This window comes from Mastigoproctus giganteus, chromosome 7 (assembly GCF_048544385.1).
Source record: "Mastigoproctus giganteus isolate SK-2022 chromosome 7, ASM4854438v1, whole genome shotgun sequence".
NCBI lineage: Eukaryota > Metazoa > Arthropoda > Arachnida > Uropygi > Thelyphonidae > Mastigoproctus > Mastigoproctus giganteus.
In genome coordinates, this window is record NC_143581.1 from 142,227,677 (window position 1) to 142,245,632 (window position 17,956).

At 39.6% G+C, this 17,956-nt stretch overlaps 1 protein-coding gene across 1 annotated transcript in view; it reads left to right on the forward strand.

The window, feature by feature from the left end:
• Positions 1-17,956, forward strand: part of LOC150083237 (tudor domain-containing protein 1-like) — a 657,806-nt gene that overhangs the window by 342,922 nt on the left and 296,928 nt on the right. Inside the window, exon 13 of the mRNA XM_090378447.1 lies at positions 11,179-11,379. Coding sequence (XP_090234573.1) covers positions 11,179-11,379 — 201 coding nt within the window. The remainder of the gene's footprint in view (positions 1-11,178; positions 11,380-17,956) is intronic.

Genomic DNA, 17,956 nt, shown 5'->3' on the forward strand with positions numbered 1-17,956 from the left:
AGATTGCCTATAATAATATGCCCGTGATGTTGATTGATATAAGGAGCATAAATATGGTTATGTAGTGTATACACTATATAAATATATATATAGTGTATACATTAGCATTAGTAGAGGGCATATAATGCAAGAAAGCAAGCTTATACAGCATCAGCAAAAAAAAAAAAAAAAAAAACACCCCTTCCTATTTCACCCATCCAGTTATTCTAAATGTTTGTCTAGTTCTACCTTGAATTTATTTAAGCCATCAACTTCCGCAATAACAGATGGAAGTTTGTTCCAGCAATGAACTACCTGCTGTCTAAAGAAAAATTTCTGCACATCTATTCGACAACTGTCTTTCCTCAATTTCAGTTTGTCCCCTCAGGTTTTTAATCTGAGCAACAGGAAGAATCTCATCAACATTGAGCCAGCTCAAGCTATTCAAGGACTTATTCCCCTAAACCAGATTGCTTTCCAGGTTCTTAGTCTCCAGACACTGCAATTTTCAGAACTTAAGCCTTTCTTTGTAAGCACACCACTTTGTTCCCCCTCACCAGTCTTGTTGCCCTTCTCTGTACTCGTTCTAGTAACTCTACATCCTTCCTAAAATGAGTATTCCAGACCTGTATGCATTACTCAAAGTATGGCGTGACTATTGCCTTATAAAAGGGGATAATCACCTCCTTATCCCAGCTTGCAAAATTCCTGTATATCATTGACAACACTCCATGACCTACTCTGGCAGCTTGTCTGCACTGCCCAGGAAACTTCAATATGACTGCATAATTACCCCAGGCTTCTTTCGTTCTCCACTACCCCGAGTGTAATGCCACCCATTTGATACATTTCTCCGGGGTTACTGCTACCCATATCAAGTCCTTGTTCAACATCACATCGACCTAGGCAATGTAAACTACTTAGGCCTAAGATGTGCAGTAGTTTATCTTAGGTGACTTAAAAAGTTTAAAGAAATGTAAACTACTGCATATGGGTAGCAGTAACCACAGCGTAACATACCAACTGTATGGTACTATCCCCAGGGTAGTGGAGAATGAAAAGGACCTGGGGGTAATTGTGTAGTCAGATATGAAGTTTTCTGAGTAGTGCAGACAGGTTGCAATTGTAGCACATGGTGTGTTGTCAGTTGGAATACAGGAATTTTGTTAGCTGGGATAAGGAAATGATTGTCCCCTTGTATAAGGCAATGGTCAGGCCACAGGCAACACCTTGAGTACTGCATACAAATCTGGCGGTTTCATTTTAGGAAGGATGTAGAGCTGCTGGAATGAGCACTGAGAAGGGCAACAAGATTGGCAAATGGAACGAAGAGTTGCTGATACCAAAAAAAAAGGCTTAAGTTCTGCAAATTAAATCTGGAGACTAGGCACCTGTGAGGTGATCTGATTGAGGTGCATAATGACTTGAATGGTTTAAGCAAGCTCAGTGCTGATGGAATTATTCCTCTTGCTCAGATTACTCACCTGACAGGACATAAATTCAAATTGAGGAAAGACAATTGTAGAATAGATGTGCAGAAATTTGCCTTTAGCCAACAGGTGGTTGATATTTGGAACAAACTTCCATATGTCATAGTTTAGATTGAAAACTTAAAGAAGTTCAATGCAGAACTCTGTTAATGCCTTTGATAATGCTAATACATCAGTATAATTTGGCCTGCATTTGTTTACAAAATGCATATATGTTTTCAAATTATATTCCCTGTTGCTCAAGATATATGCTAAAACGACAAATTAGGACTTGACTCTTTTATTTTTCGGATTTGTTTTTTCACAAGAAAGAGGAGAAATAGCAATTTGTGTTCATAGAAACTTACCATCCAGACCTATCCAACTTTGCACTTCTCTAACACCCACAGTTCTGATTGTGCTTAGCATTATCCCCACCTTTGTCACCATTTTATGTAACTCCTAACAAAGTACTCCAATGCAGAACTTGGCAATTTAGTAAATCACTTGGCGCATGCCCCATGCTTTCTGTCAACTTAACTGCACACCACACTTTGTGTGATTCTCTGTACATGGAGTCTACTTTGCTTGAAAACTCAACTAGTAGTACTAAACACATATGCATACATACAAGGTGTGGTTATTAAATAAGACTTATGCAATAAAATAAATACAATGAAATACTTCATACTTTACAAGTTATCCCCTTCAAAATAATAATTCTCTTGGCTTGCACATACTGTTCTATATGCTTCTTACAAGCACAGAATCATTTCTGGAAGTCATCTTCTGTAAGCCCTTTTGTCCAAAAACACTTTGGTCCTTTTCTGAATGTCTTCATTGGACTGAAAATGTGTTCCCTTGAGAAAAAAAAAGTCACAAGGGGTTGTTGGTGTTGAGTAGAGTGCATGTTTTTTGGCTATAAACTGGTTGAGAGAGCACATTGAGTATTGTTCAGTTGAGCACTGGAGCTTTGTCTCGATGGCGCCATCCTTCCACAATTCATGTCTCTTTCTAGTGTCCGTGAAAACGCGCTAATTGCTTCAAAAATTTGCTCTGTAACTCGTGATGTTAAATTAGAAAAAATGGAAAAAAGCTTTAAATCTGTGGGTAGAAGACCAAACTCAAATTAAATTCCGTTAAGTTCACTCATCATTTGTGAAAAGGCAAAACACCTTTATCAACACTTTAGCGAAACTGGTGATAGCACTGGCAGGATAAGTTTTTTTAGCTATAGCAAAGGTGCTGGATTGAAAGATTTGTTTGAAATTTCTAATAAAAATTATATTTAATATTAAATTGTTTCTTATTTTTATTTCGATGCCTTATGCTTGCATTTCACTATTTACATAGTCATATTATGAAGGTATATATATAAAGACATACATAGACAAAATTTTAGACTAGTTTTTCTTATATATTTCATACTTTGGAACGGAACCCCTTTATTACTATGGGAGCCATAACTCAGTATTCGCATTTTCGGTATTCGTGGCATTTCTCAGGAACGTAATCCCTGCGAATAGCAGGGGGTTTACTCTACTTAGAAAGTCTGGATCTTCTTCAGAACTTGGAGTCTTCTCATTCTTTGATCTTCATTCAAAATTTTTGGCACCATCTTGCCACACACTTTTCTCAAAATTTCTCACTTTCTTTGTTTAGTTCTTATGAAACATTCTAATACTTAAACAATGATCACTTCTTATTGATGTTCTTACCCAGTCCACATTTTAATCAATTTTCATGGATACGGGATGGCCTAATCTTTCATTGTCTTCCACATTGTCTCTTCCTTCTACAGATCTTTTATACCATTCAAACATGAGCTCTTGACATAGTATATTTCCTATAAACTTGACAATAACTTATAACTTTCAGTTGCTGTTTTCTTTAGTTCTGTTAAAAAGGTTCCAGGTCATCTGCTGTGCCTTTATTTCAAAAGTGGTGCTTGGTGTGTAATGGCTTTGCATGATCTTGTTATTTAATAGCCATACCTCATATATTCATTTCCCCACAGGAGCTTTGCTCTTCGATTGACTTGTTCATATGTTCCTCCTCCATTTATATTAGTATTGTGTAGACAGTACTAACTGATTTTCACAGCTGTGACCACTCTCTCTCATAATTTGCAAAATACATACAAGCATAGAATATTGTTCCTACCAATGAATCGCCGGGAATTTTCACAGAGCCAGTTGGGAACAATTTTATTATCTAATTCAGTTTGATAATCGCCCAACCCTAAAAGCTACTATTAATAATGGTCCTATACATATAATGAACATATATTTGTTGGGGTTTCTGCAAGCTACTGTCCATTGAAAATCCTCCTCTCTATGCAGTAATGCAAAGTTCAACTAAACTATAGAAGCCTAAGAAGCATACCAGTAGAGGCACATTCTATCGGTATACCTTTGGTTTGGAAATACCAGATTAATTTATTGATGTAAAATATCTTTGGTGGCACCTACTAAATTTTGGACTGAAGTAAAACCAATTCACCCCAGGGGCTTACATCTGGTGAATACGAGCTTGGCACACCCAGGATCCTGAACTGGATATCATCTTCTCTTTCTTGGTGATTCCTTTCTACTCTCTCTCTCTCTCTCTCTCTCTCTCTCACACACAGGGTAACTCGGGTATTTTTTTTGGCTGGTGCAGCATAAGTCTCGGACTTCCTTGCACCATATGGCTAACAATAATTTATCACAAATTCCGACATAGAAATGACACAAATTACATCATTTCCGGTAATGATGCAATTAAATTACAGTAATGCATTCACTAATGTTGATTCCTGATGTGTAAACATCTTTCGTGGCATTTTTGTGCCACAAAAGATGTGTCACTTTATTAGGTACACTCCTGCTGTGCACACAAATGGTTTGTCCCACAATGTTGCAAGTCACATAACCACAGTTGTGGATATAAATGCAGCAGAACAACCTTTCTAGTATCAGTTAAGCATACAAACCGTATCAAGAATGGGAAAAAGGGAGTGATTTAATGGACTTCGAACATGGCATGGTAGTAGGTGCAAGATATGCTGGATAAAGCATCTCTGAAATGGCAATTCTCCTGAACTTTTCACACACCACAGTTTCAAGAGTGTATCAAGAATGGTGCAACGAACAGAAAACATCCTCTCAATGGCATTCCTGTGGAAGAAAATCACTTATTGATGAGAGAGGTCAGAGGAGGTTGACTAGAATTGTGCAAGCAAACAGATGGGCCACAACATCACACATCAAGTGAGAACGTGCAGAACAAAATATTGCAATGGACCACAAGTTGCACTTTGTTGCGAATGGGCTACAACAGCCGACAGCCACATCATGTACCTTTGTTATTAATGAAGGACAAGAGAGCATGCCTCCTGTGGGCACAGTAACACCAGCAATGGACTATTGAGGATTGGAAAACAGTTGCTTGGTCTGATGAGTCGAAGTTCTTGGTGCATCATGTTGATGGAAGGCTCAGAATTTGGCAAAAACAACATGAATCCATGGACCTGTCATGTCTGATGACTACTGTGCAAGGTGGTGGGAGCAATATTATGGTGTGGGGAATGTTTTCTTGGCACATGTTGGGTCCATTGATACCCATAAATTCACGTCTGAATGCCACCTCGTACCTAAACATCGTTGCTGACCAAGTGCATCCATTCATGTTGACAGTTTATCCTCAGTCAGATGGTCACTTCCAGCAGAATAATGCACTGGTGCACAAAGCCCGAATCACTATGGAATGGTTCCAGGAACATTACAATGACTTTTCTTTGCTGCATTGGCCCGCTCAGTCCCTGGATATGAATCCTATTGAACATCTTTGGGATCAGCTGGAAAGAACTGTTTGCTGCAGGCCTACACCTCTCTCGAATCTCAAGAAACTGCGTGACACACTGATGTCTGCATGGTACTCCATTCCCGCACGTTTTCAGCATTTTTCAATCCATGCCTAGATGAATTCAGGCTATTTTGAAGGCTAAAGGAGGCTCAACACGCTACTAGGTAGGTGTACCTAATAAAGTGGCAACACAGTATATATATATATATATATATATATATATATATATATAGGAGTAATACTGCTTTGCCTTATTGCTTATAAGGGGAGGGACATACATCTTACATCAATTTAGTAAGTACGAGTGCTGTTCGATAAAAAAAAAAAAAAAAAAAAAATGATCATAATTTTTTTTTACAACGTACCTTTATTAATCATCCATATTTTGATGGTCCTTTTCAAAGTAGTCCCAGTTTGACAAAATGCACTTACTCCAATACTTGTGCCATTCGTAAAAAACACGATGGAATACAATGTCTTTATAACTTCTGACAACTGGAAACATTTTTCGCAGGATGCAAGGTCAGTGCTGTAGGGCGGATGAGGAACACATGTGACATGAATTTTGGCTAAGTACTCATTGACAGTATGAGAAATGTGAGGTCTCACGTTGTTGTACAGTTGTGTCATTTGCAATGAATGGGATCCCACAAAGTGTACAGTACAGTTCTGTAGTAAGTTCCCGCAACAGTCGTATGACGTGCCACAACATGCTGGTAAACCATTTCTTGAATGTCAGAAAAAGAGATGACCATAACCTTTTTTTTTTTTTTTTTTTTTTTTTGCTTTTTTCAGTGTTGACAATGACATAAATTTCCAAGCAGCATTGTTGCTTGCTCTTTGGGTTGAGATGATGAAGCCACATCTTATCTGCTGTTATCACTTTGGGCAGAACCTCGCCATCTTCAGTAACCATCCAGTGCAGTTACTCACAAACCTCACTGTGAACTTGCTGTTGCTCAGATGTGAGTCGTCTTGGGAACCAGGCATACAGAAATGTGTTATATGCAAAGGATTTTGGAGAATACTGTGCGTGCTGCCTACTGATAGGCTCAACATCTCTGCCAGTTGTCTTACAGTTATACGACGATCATCTCTCACGATTACAGAAACAGTGTTTATGATTTTTATGGTGACAGCAATGGTTGGAGCTCCAGGACTGCCAATTTTAGTGCTTGAATCATGTTAGCATTAGCATTAGTAGAGGCATTTGATGCAAGAAAGCAAGCTTATGCAGCATCAGCCAAAATAAAAAAAAAAAAAAAACCCACTTCCACTTCACCCCTCTGTTCGTTCAAAATACCTGTCCAGCTGAGCCTTAAACTTATTTAGGCTATCAACCTCTACCACAAGGGATGGAAGTCTGTTCCACCAACCAACCACCCGCTGGCTAAAGCCAAATTTCCGCACGTCTATCCTACATCTGTCTTTCCTCAATTTGAATTTATGCCCTCTCAGGTGATTTTTCTGAGCTAGAGGAAGAATCCCATCAGCATTGAGCATGCTTAAACCATTCAAGGCTTTATACACCTCTATCAGATCACCTCGCTGGTGCCTAGTCTCCAGACACTGTAATTTGCAAAACTTAAGCCTTTCTTCGTAAGAGCACCCCTTTGTTCCATTCACTAATCTTGTTGCCCTTCTCTGTACTCGTTCCAGCAGCTCTACATCCTTCTTGAAATGAGGCCTCCAGACCTGTATACAGTACTCTAGGTGTGGCCTGACCATCGCCTTATACAGTGGAATAATCACCTCCTTATCCCTGCTGGAAAAATTCCTGTATATCATTGACAATACTCCATGAGCTACTCTTGCAGCCCGTCTGCACTGCTCAGAGAACTTCATATCTGCCTGCACAACCACCCCCAAGTCCCTTTCATTCTCTACCACTGTCAGTGTAGTACCACAGAGTTGATACGTTGCTCTGGGGTTGCTGTTTCCCATGTGTAGTACTTTACATTTGTCAATGTTAAACTTCATTTGCCACCTCTCAGCCCATCTGCTCAACCTTTCCAGATCCTGTTGCAGCAGCATAGTGTCAGTAGTGTCCTTGACAACCCTGCCAACCTTTGTATCGTCTGCAAACTTGCACATTAAGCCCGATATACCATCATCAATATCATTTATAAATACAGAAAACAATAATGGACCCAACACTGAGCCCTGAGGGACTCCACTAATAACATCAGTCCACGATGAGCAGTGTCCATTGATTACCACTCTCTGTCTTCTCCCCATCAACCACCCCTTTATCCATAGCAGCAATTTGCCTCCAATGTCACACTGCTCCAATTTGTGTCGCAGTCTTCCATGTGCAACAGTATCAAAAGCCTTTCTAAGATCCAAGTATATAATATCAAAGTTATTCCCTGCATCCAGTTCTTTTGTGACTGCATCATAGTATCCAATCAAGTTGGTCAGGCAAGACTTCCCCTTAACAAAACCATGCTGTGTCTGAGCTATAACTGAAGTCTTGTCTAAATGATCCTGCAGTGCTTCTTTAACCAGTGCCTCCATTAATTTTCCTGGAACAGAAGTTAAGCTCACAGGTCTATAATTACTTGTGTCAGCCTTTGATCCTCATTTGTGAATTGGGGTCACATTTGCACATTTCCAGTCTATGGGTACCTCCCCTGAGTCCAAGGAAGCTCTCATAATTATGGCTAAGGATTTGCTTACTTCCTTTGCTGCCTCCTTTAATATAACTGGATTGATCCCATCCACCCCGGGTGCCTTTCTTGTGTTTATCTTCAACAGTTTCTCCTCCACTTTACTCCCAGTTATTTCAAGATTCTGTAGCTTACTGCTAGAGTTGAATACACCTCTGGCATTCCCCTCGCTGAATAACTCCTCATGTGTGAATGTCGATGCAAAATATTCATTTAGTTTGTTAGCTACCTGAGCAGGATCATCAACACTTGACCCATCAATATCAAGTGGACCAATCTGATTCATCCCCTTTCTTCTAGAGTTTACATAAGTAAAGAACTCTTTGCTGTTTTTCTTTGCATACCTTGCCAAGGATTTCTCGTAATCTGCCTTCGCCTGCCTAACCTCCTTTGTAACTTGGTTGCATATCAACTTGTATCTATCATAGGCTTCTCTGTCATGTGTTAATTTGTATGTATCCCATGCATTTTTCTTCTCTGCCATATGCCTCATTAGTTCATCTGACATCCATTTTGGCCTAAACCTTGAACAATATTTCTTAGTTGGTATGTAAAGCCTAGTAGCTTCCAAGATAAGTTCTTTGAATGCTTCACATTTTGAATTTGCTGTTGTTAACATCATCAGTTAGTCCCACTGTATAGAATTTAAATACTGTCTCAGTCCATCGTAGTCGCCTTTATGGAAGCAATAACCCTTCCCTTTACCCCTAATGGTAGTTACCTCTTTGAGTAAATCCCACTTCAGCACACTGTGATCACTGCCACCTAGTGGTTCATTTATCTGCAGATTCTTAATGCATGAAGAATCACTGCTGATAATCAAATCAAGAGTATTACTCCCTCTAGTTGCCTCCCGAACATGCTGATTTAGAAAACAATCATCCAATAAATCCACAAAAGCCCTGCTAGTGCGTGAGTAACCAGCCCCCAAATTCCAGTCAATATCTGGGAAATTAAAATCTCCCATTATAAGACTCTCTGATTTACTGACCCACTCTATTTCCCTGTACAGTTCCTTATTATACTCATCAGAGTCATTAGGCCTATAGCACAATCCTACTCTCAATTTTGATCTCCCAATGCTTATATCACACCAAACTGATTCAACACTGCACTGTCCAGCGATGTCGACTGGCTTCACTTCCTTGGTTTTTATGTGTTTCTTAACTAATAGCATAACCCCTCTCCCCTTCCTATCCTGTCTATCCTTTCTGTAGACGTTGTACTCCCCAAATTGCAGTTCTGCATCCCTTATATCTGTGTGACACCACGTCTCTGATATCCCAACAATATCTGCCTTCGATGTTTTGAGCAATACCTCAAATTCATCAAATTTATTTACTAAACTCCTAGCATTGGTGTACACGCAAGTATACCTGCACCTGTTTCTATTCTTAGCTACCCTAACACAACCCATGTGTTTACTTGTACCGCAATGGCTCCCAGCAGTCTCTGAAATACCATGCATCTTGTTTTTCAGGCTTCTGCTCATTCTAATAGAAGCAGTGCAAGAATCTCTTTCACCTCTGCCAGTGGCTACTGTCAATCTATTGGTCTTTGTCTCCCCCCAAGCTAGCAGTTTTCCGACCCACCTAACACTGCCTCGATAGCATCAGTAAATATTCTTGCACCCTTTCTATTTAAGTGTATCCCATCCCTGTAGAAGAAATCTCTCCTGTTAACAAGTACAGTTCCAGGCTGAAAAAAATTCTACCCCTTGAGCCTTGCACAATCTTTCCAGGGCCGAATTGATCGATAAGGCTCTCATCATATACTCCCTCCTATCGTGTCTGGGCAGAATTGCAGACACTTTCAAATTGAACCCTAATTCTCGGCTTTTGTTCAACAGTGACCTGTACTTGTTAAGTAATTCTGACGGTCTCCTACTCTTAATATTATCAGTGCCAACGTGTACAACTATATCACCTTTTGTGCCCTTAAAAGATGATATTCGCTCTACAACGTCATCAACCTTTGCCCCTGGCAGACATACCCTGGTCCTGTTCCACCTATCTTTTTTACAAAGCATGTTCCCCGTTTCCCTGACAATAGAGTCACCAACAACTACTAGTTCCTTCGGGACCAGCGCATTCTGCCTTAGGGGTTGTCTCTGTGTCACGCGATGCCCAAGTGCAAGCTCTGGCGTTGATGTGGGCAGCTGAGAGCTTGATGGGCCCCTCAATTTAGTTTCTTCGAGGGCATCCACCCTGTCCTTCAAGCTCTCATATAGGCCCACAAGAACGCCGAGTTGTTGCCTGATATCGATACACTCCTTGCATCGCGCACACACACAAAGACATCCCCCTTGGCAGTATCATGTCCCGTACCCGATTGCTCTGCAAACATCAAGCAAACAGTGCATTTTATAAGGCTGTGAGTCAGAGGACAACTGCCCCCCCTCAATTCTGCTCTGAGCCACAGCACTTCCATTAGCTTGAGCCTTTTGCTTTGCTGCTCTGGTCTGAGTCATGATTCTATTAATTTATTAATTAATTATGTTATGTTATTAATTATATTACGTTTGTAATCTAAGTCGTTATATGTATTTATTTTATGTTCATCTTTAAATGTTTTAAAACACCTGTATTCATTCTAAACCATATGCAATCTGTGAAACTTAGCTTTACCACAGGCCTCTTTTAACATTGCATATGCTTCAGCTGATCTTTTCTTGAAACAGAAACAAAATTGGAGAGCAGCATACTCTTCCTCATCTGTCATGTCCATTGATATGTAGGTAGGTGAAACTAACCAGGCACAAACTTGACCGACTGCCAAGTCACACCATGCTATCTGATCAGCTTGGTTTGGTCTTAAATTCCACAGCTCAGATAGAAATAGCACGATTGCTTATGAAGAATTATGATCATTTTTTATGGAACAGCCTCATAAAATGATAATTAGGTGCATAACTAATACCAATTAACACACACACAAGCACGATAATTGAGTGATATTGTGCACTGACTGCGAAGACCAGTTATTGACATAATTTTACTTTAAGGAAAATTTTCATACATATTTTCAAACAGATCCATCCTCTCCTTTTAGGTCAGGCATTTTTACTGCCAAATAGTGCATATTTATTTCTTAATCAGTTTTTTTTATATTTTTTAGGTTTTCTTATTTGGATCTCATCCTTTTGCTAGTTTGTTCTTATGTGAATTAATTCACAATTATATATTTATATATTATTTCCTTCTATTTATTTACAGGTTACTATATCCTTTGTCACTAATCCTGATGCATTGTGGATACAAAAAGTGTCCGAGCTACGTACTTTAGAACAAGTAGAAACTCACCTTCAGGATTTAGCTTCAAGCAAATCCCCTAATTTTGAACTACCCAGAGTTGGAGATCTGTGTGCAGCTTTGTATTCTTTGGATTGCAAGTGGTATCGAGCTCGTGTTGATGGAGTAAGTGCGATTGCTTAAGTTTCAAGTTTTAAGATTGCTTAATATGTTATACATTACTAAAGTTGTTCTTGAATATATAAGATGTGATCAAAAGGTTTGGACCTTGAACTAATATTTAGGAAATTATAAAGCTTACGAGCTGTTCAGATGGGTATCGTTCAGAGTAGTCTCCTTGACACTGTATATACTGATTCCGGAAATTTTGTTGCTTTTCGAAGCATTCTTTATAGACATTCTTTTGAAAATTTTAATAGTTCTTTCCTGCTTGCTTTCTGAATAATTTCTTCAGCAATTGGAAATCTGAGACCTCAAGAATTCTTAAATGGTAAGAACTGAGTGTACAGTGCCATTGCCATGAAACTCTTGAAAAGCATAAAACTCCTGAAACCCACATTTCTGGGCATTTTTGGGTGAAAATTAGGATCGGAAATATTAAAAGAAAAGTACAATAGTACTTTTTTTTTTAATATTCTTGGTCCTAATTTTCACCATGCAGGACAAATACATAATGAACAATGTCCTGTGAGTCGACACCTACAATAAGCATGGTCTTCATAATTGATTGACATTGCCTTGCTTTTCTGAAGAAGAAGATACCCAAAAAGGATTGAAGTCTTCTCCAAAGCCCCTGTTTTTGGCAGCTTCCATTGAGAAGACTAGGCCTTTGTGTAATCATCATACAATTTGTCACATTGGTGGAAGAAACAAGGTGAGGATCAGTAGCAGAACCTTCAGGAAGATCTTTACATGTAAAGATCTTCATGAAAAATCATGAATTATTTATTTTCTGTGATCATCTCATTCATGAAAATGACCTAAACATGTCACATTCCCAAATTGATTGACATGTCCCATGAAAAATACCAATTTCACTAGCAACTTCATGGATAAATAACTATTGGTCATACCTGTTAAGATTGAGAATGAGCGATTGAATTCGTGGTTTATTAAGTGAAAGGTGGCCAAAGTAAGAATGAATAAGTGGCCCCCCTCTTTGTACCCTGAGAATCGCCAAAGAGTCTTCAAATGACACTTAGACCCTTCTCCAAAAGATTTGGCAGAGTTGAAGTAGGAACCATTCCATATGAGATATATATGTACATGTAGCTGCTAACTCTCTAGATTTAGCATTACCATTAGTAGAGGCATATGATGCAAGAAGGCAAGTTTACACAGCATAACCCAAAAAAAAACAAAAAAAAAAAACACATCTTTACATTTCGCCCATCCATTCACTCCAGATGTTTGTCTAGTTCTGCCTCTTGAATTTATTTAAGCTGTCAATCTCCACAATGACAGATAGAAGTTTGTTCCAGCAGTCAACCACCTGCTAGCTAAAAGAAAATTTCCACGCATCTATCCTACAACTGTCTTTCCTCAATTTGAATTTATGCCCTCTCAGGTGATTATTCTGAGGAAGAGGAAGAATCCAATCAGCATTGAGCATGCTCAAACCATTCAAAGCTTTGTACAGCTCAATCAGATCACCTCGCAGGTGCATAGTCTCCACACACTGTAATCTACAAAATTTAAGCCTTTCTTCATAAGAGCAACCCTTCATTCCATTCACTAATCTTGTTGCCCTTCTCTGTACTCGTTCCAACAACTCTACATCCTTCTTAAAATGAGGCCTCCAGACCTGTACAGTCAGTCCTCGTATAGCATGATAGTTGTGTTCCTAGAAACCCTCGTGCAATGAAAAATCGTGCAATATGAACAACAGGCCCTATGGGTAAAATAGGGTTAGGTGCCGACCACCCAAGACTGAACACACATTTGTAACCAAAACATTACCAAACACAATAAACAATCGTAATAAAATACGTAAGTATTTTATTACGACTATCACGTAATAAAATATTGCTACTGCTTTTGCTTCTATCGTCAGCAAACTTGTTTTTTGTTTGATTTTCTATCCAAACAGATGACAGCCATTCTATCTCTTCCAATTCTTTGTGTCTTAATCTAATGGATTTTAATTACACTTTGAGTTGTTCCTGCTATGAAAGTTGTTTTTATTTTCTCCGCATTCTTTGTAATTCTCGGCGTTGCCTCATTTAGGTCTGTAGCACGTGCAATATCACATGGTCTTTCATTTCGCTCAAAGCGAGTCACAATTTCATACTTTTTCTCTATCGACAGAGATGGACTGGCCATAAGCCTTACCGGGGAAACCCCGGTTGGCTGGAGGCTGGTGTGATTTTGGCCATAAACCATAGTATGAGGCCACTATAAATTTTCCTGGGTAAGAATTTTTGATCCAGTCCGCCTCTGTTTATAGATATTGCTTTTTCTTTTTCTCTCTGAATCTGTAGTGTCTTCACCAGGATGCTTCCTTTTCACACCTTTTAAGTATTTTACTCATTTTTAGGGAATAAAGCAAAATTACAAAACGAGGAGGCACGCTTGATACACACAAACAAAGCTGCGTGTGTGTAGCAACTGAATAAACAACACTGTAAAGGCAGAGATACACTATTAACACCTCACATTTTACTAAAGCACATTTCTAGGGGTTACTACCATAAAACAATAAAAACAATTTCCAGTTGCGTTTCTGCGATTGGAATCTGTTATAAACTGGTAGTAAACTCGATCTAATTGCATTTGCGATAATACCGATAGCTGGAATTGTGTGGGTTTTTACGTTATTATGGTGAAATGTGTTTCCCCTTCACTGATATAAGAAACATAAATATATTTTCAGAATCTTCTCTTCATTCCTATCGTGTTAAGTTCGGTTGGGGTGATTCTGCGTTCGACTGCCATTTCTTGTAAAGACAAAGGCGAATCGTGCATAAGCAAATTCAATTCGTGTTATATAAGATATCATTCCCCTATTTATAAATCGTGTATCATCGAATTCGTGTAATGTAAACACGTGTTATATAAGGACTGACTGTATACAGTACTCAAGGTGTGGCCTGACCATTGCTTTATACAAGGGAATAATCACCTCCTTATCCCTATATATATTATTGACAAGACACCATGAGCTACTCTTGCAGACTATCTGCACTGCTCAGAAAACTTATCTGCCTGCACAATTACCAACAGGTCCTTTTCATTTTCTAACGCTTTCTGTGTAGTAACACACATTTGAGATGTTACTCTGGGGTTACCGCTTCCCATATGCAGTATTTTACATTTGTCAATGTTAAACTTCAGTTGCCACATCTCAACCCATCTGCTCAACTTTTCTAGATCCTGTTGCAGCAGTGTACTGCCCTTAGTGTCCTTAACAATCCTGCCAACCTTCGTATCATCTGCAAACTTGGACATTAAGACTGATATACTATCATCAATATCATGAATAAATGCAGAAAACAACAATGGATCCAACACTGAACCCCGAGGGACTCCACTAATAACATTAGTCCACAAAGATAGTTAGTTAGTTATTTGGTTTTTAGGAGCATTAGCAACTAAGGCCATATTGCTCCGGGATATGCGGTGGTCATTCCCTGACCTTTCCACACCCTCCGTATTTGGTGGTGATGGGCTCGAACCCCATTCTAATCAAGAAGCCTGTGCTATGCACTGCTGCTCCTTCCCACCTGTCTACCGAGGCACCAGTCCACAAAGAGCAGTGTCCATTGATTACCACTCTGTCTTCTCCCACCTAACCATCCCTTTATCCATAGCAGCAATTTGCCTCCAATTTGTGCAGCAGTTTTTCATGTGCAACAGTATCAAAAGCCTTTCTAAGACCCAAACGTATGATATCAAAGTTATTCCATGCATCCAGTTTCCTTTGTGGTTACATCATAGTATCCAATCAAATTGGTCAGACGAGACTTCCCCTTAACAAAACCATGCTGTCTGACCTATAACTGAAGTCTTGTCTAGATGATCCTGCTTTAACCAGTGCCTCCATTCATTTCCCAGGAATAGAAGTTAAGATAACAGGTCTGCAATTACTTGTGTCATACTTAGATCCTCCTTTGTGAATTGGGGTCACATATGCACATCTCCAGTCCATGGGTACTTCCTCTGAGTCCAGGGAAGCTCTCATAATTATGTCTAAGAGTTTGCTTGCTTACTTTGCTGCCTCCTTTAATATAACTGGATAGATCCCATCCACTCCAGGCCCCTTACATATGTTTATCCTCAACAATTTCTCCTCCACTCTGCTCTCAGTTATTACAAAATTCATTTAGCTCACTGCCAGTGTTTAATTCGCTTGTGGCATTCCCCTCCCTGACTAGCTCCTTATGTGCTAATCTACATTAACACATAAGGAGCTATTCAGGGAGGTGAATGCCACTGGTGAATTAAACACTGGCAGTGAGCTAAATGATTTTGTAATAACACTCATTTAGTTTATTAGCTACCTGAGCAGGATTATCAACAGTTGAACCATCGATATCCAGTGGACCATTCTGATTCATCCCCTTCCTTCTAGAGTAGAGAACTCTTTGCTGTTTTTTTTAATCTGCCTTTGTCTGCCTAACCTCCTTTGAGACTTAGTTACAGACCAGCTTATATCTATCATAGACTTCCATGTCACCCATTAATTTATATGTATGCTATGCATCTTTCTTCTCTGTCACATGTCTCATTAGTTCATCTGACATCAGTTTAGGTCTAAACCTTGAATAATATTTCTTAGCTGGTATGAAAAGCCTAGTAGCTTCCAAGATAAGTTCTTTGAATGCTTCCCATTTTGAATTTGCTGTTGGTAACACATCAATTGGTCTCCGCGTATAGAATTTTTAAATACTGTCTCAGACCTCTGTAGTCACCTTTACAAAAGCAGAAGCCCTTCCCTTTACCCCTGATGGTAGTTACCTCTTTGAGTAAATCCCACTTCAGCACACTGTGATCACTGCCACCTAGTGGTTCCTTTATCTGCAGATTCTTAATGCATGAAGAATCACTACTGATAATCAGATCAAGAGTATTACTTCCTCTAGTTGCCTCCCAAACATGCTGCTGTAGAAAGCAATCATCCAATAAATTCACAAAAGCCTTGCTAGCATGTGGGTGATCAGCCAACAAATTCCAGTCAATATCTGGGAAATTAAAATCCCCCATTGTAAGACTCTCTGATTTACTGTTTGTTTGTTTGTTCATTATTTGGTTTTAGGAGCATTAGCAACTAAGGCCACAATTGCTCCGGGGATATGCGGTGGTCATTCACTGACTTTTCCGCATCCTCCGTAATTGGTGGACACCGGCTCGAACCCCGGTCTAATCAAGAAGCGTGTGCTATGCACTGCTGCTCCTCCTAACCTGCCTACGGAGAAGCCCTGATTTACTCGCCCACTCTATTTCCCTGTACACTTGTTTATTATACTCATCAGAGTCATTAGGCCTATAACACACTCCTACTCTCAATTTTGATTTCCCAGTGCTTATGTCACACCAAACTGACTCGACACTGCAATGTCCAGGAATGTTGACTGGCTGTACTTCCTTGGATTTTGTGTTTCTTAACTAATAGCATTAGCATTAGCAGAGGCATATGATGCAAGAAAGCAAGCTTATTCAGCATCAGCCAAAAAAAAAAAAAAAACACACCACTCCCATTTCACCCCTCCGTTCGTTCGAAATACCTGTCCAGTTGAGCCTTAAATTTGTTTAGGCTATCAACTTCAACAACAAGTGATGGAAGTCGGTTCCACCAACCAACCAACCACCCGCTGGCCAAAGGCAAATTTCCGCACATCTATCCGACATCCGTCCTTCCTCAATTTGAATTTATGCCCTCTGAGGTGATTATTCTGAGCAAGAGGAAGAATCCCATTGGCATTGGGCATGCTCAAACCATTCAAAGCCTTATACACCTCTATCAGATCACCTCGCCGGTGCCTAGTCTCCAGACTCTGTAATTTGCAAAACTTAAGTCTTTCTTCGTAAGAGCAACCCTTTGTTCCATTCACTAATCTTGTTGCCCTTCTCTGTACCCGTTCCAGCAGCTCTACATCCTTCTTGAAATGAGGCCTCCAGACCTGTATACAGTACTCAAGCTGTGGCCTAACCATTGCCTTATACAAGGGAATAATCACCTCCTTATCCCTGCTAGAAAAATTCCTGTACATCATTGACAAGACACCATGAGTTACTCTTGCAGCTCGTCTGCACTGCTCAGAGAACTTCATATCTGCCTGCACAATTACCCCCAGGTCCTTTTCATTCTCCACCACTGTCAGTGTAGTACCGCAGAGTTGATACGTTGCTCTGGGGTTACTGTTTCCCATATGTAGTACTTTACATTTGTCAATGTTAAACTTCATTTGCCACCTCTCAGCCCATCTGTTCAACCTTTCCAGATCCTGTTGCATAACCCTTCCTCTCTTCCTATCCTGTCTGTCCTTTCTATACACATTGTACTTCCCAAATTCCGTTGCTGCATTCCTTATATCTGTAACACCACGTCTCTGATATCCCAACAATATCTATCTTTGATGTTTTGACCAACACCTCAAATTCCTCAATTTTATTTACCAAACTCTCAGCATTGGTGTACACGCAATATACATGCACCTGTTCCTATTCTTAGCTACCCTAGCACAGCCCATGTGTTTACTTATGCCACAATGACTCAGCAGTTGCTGAATTCTCTTGCAACTTG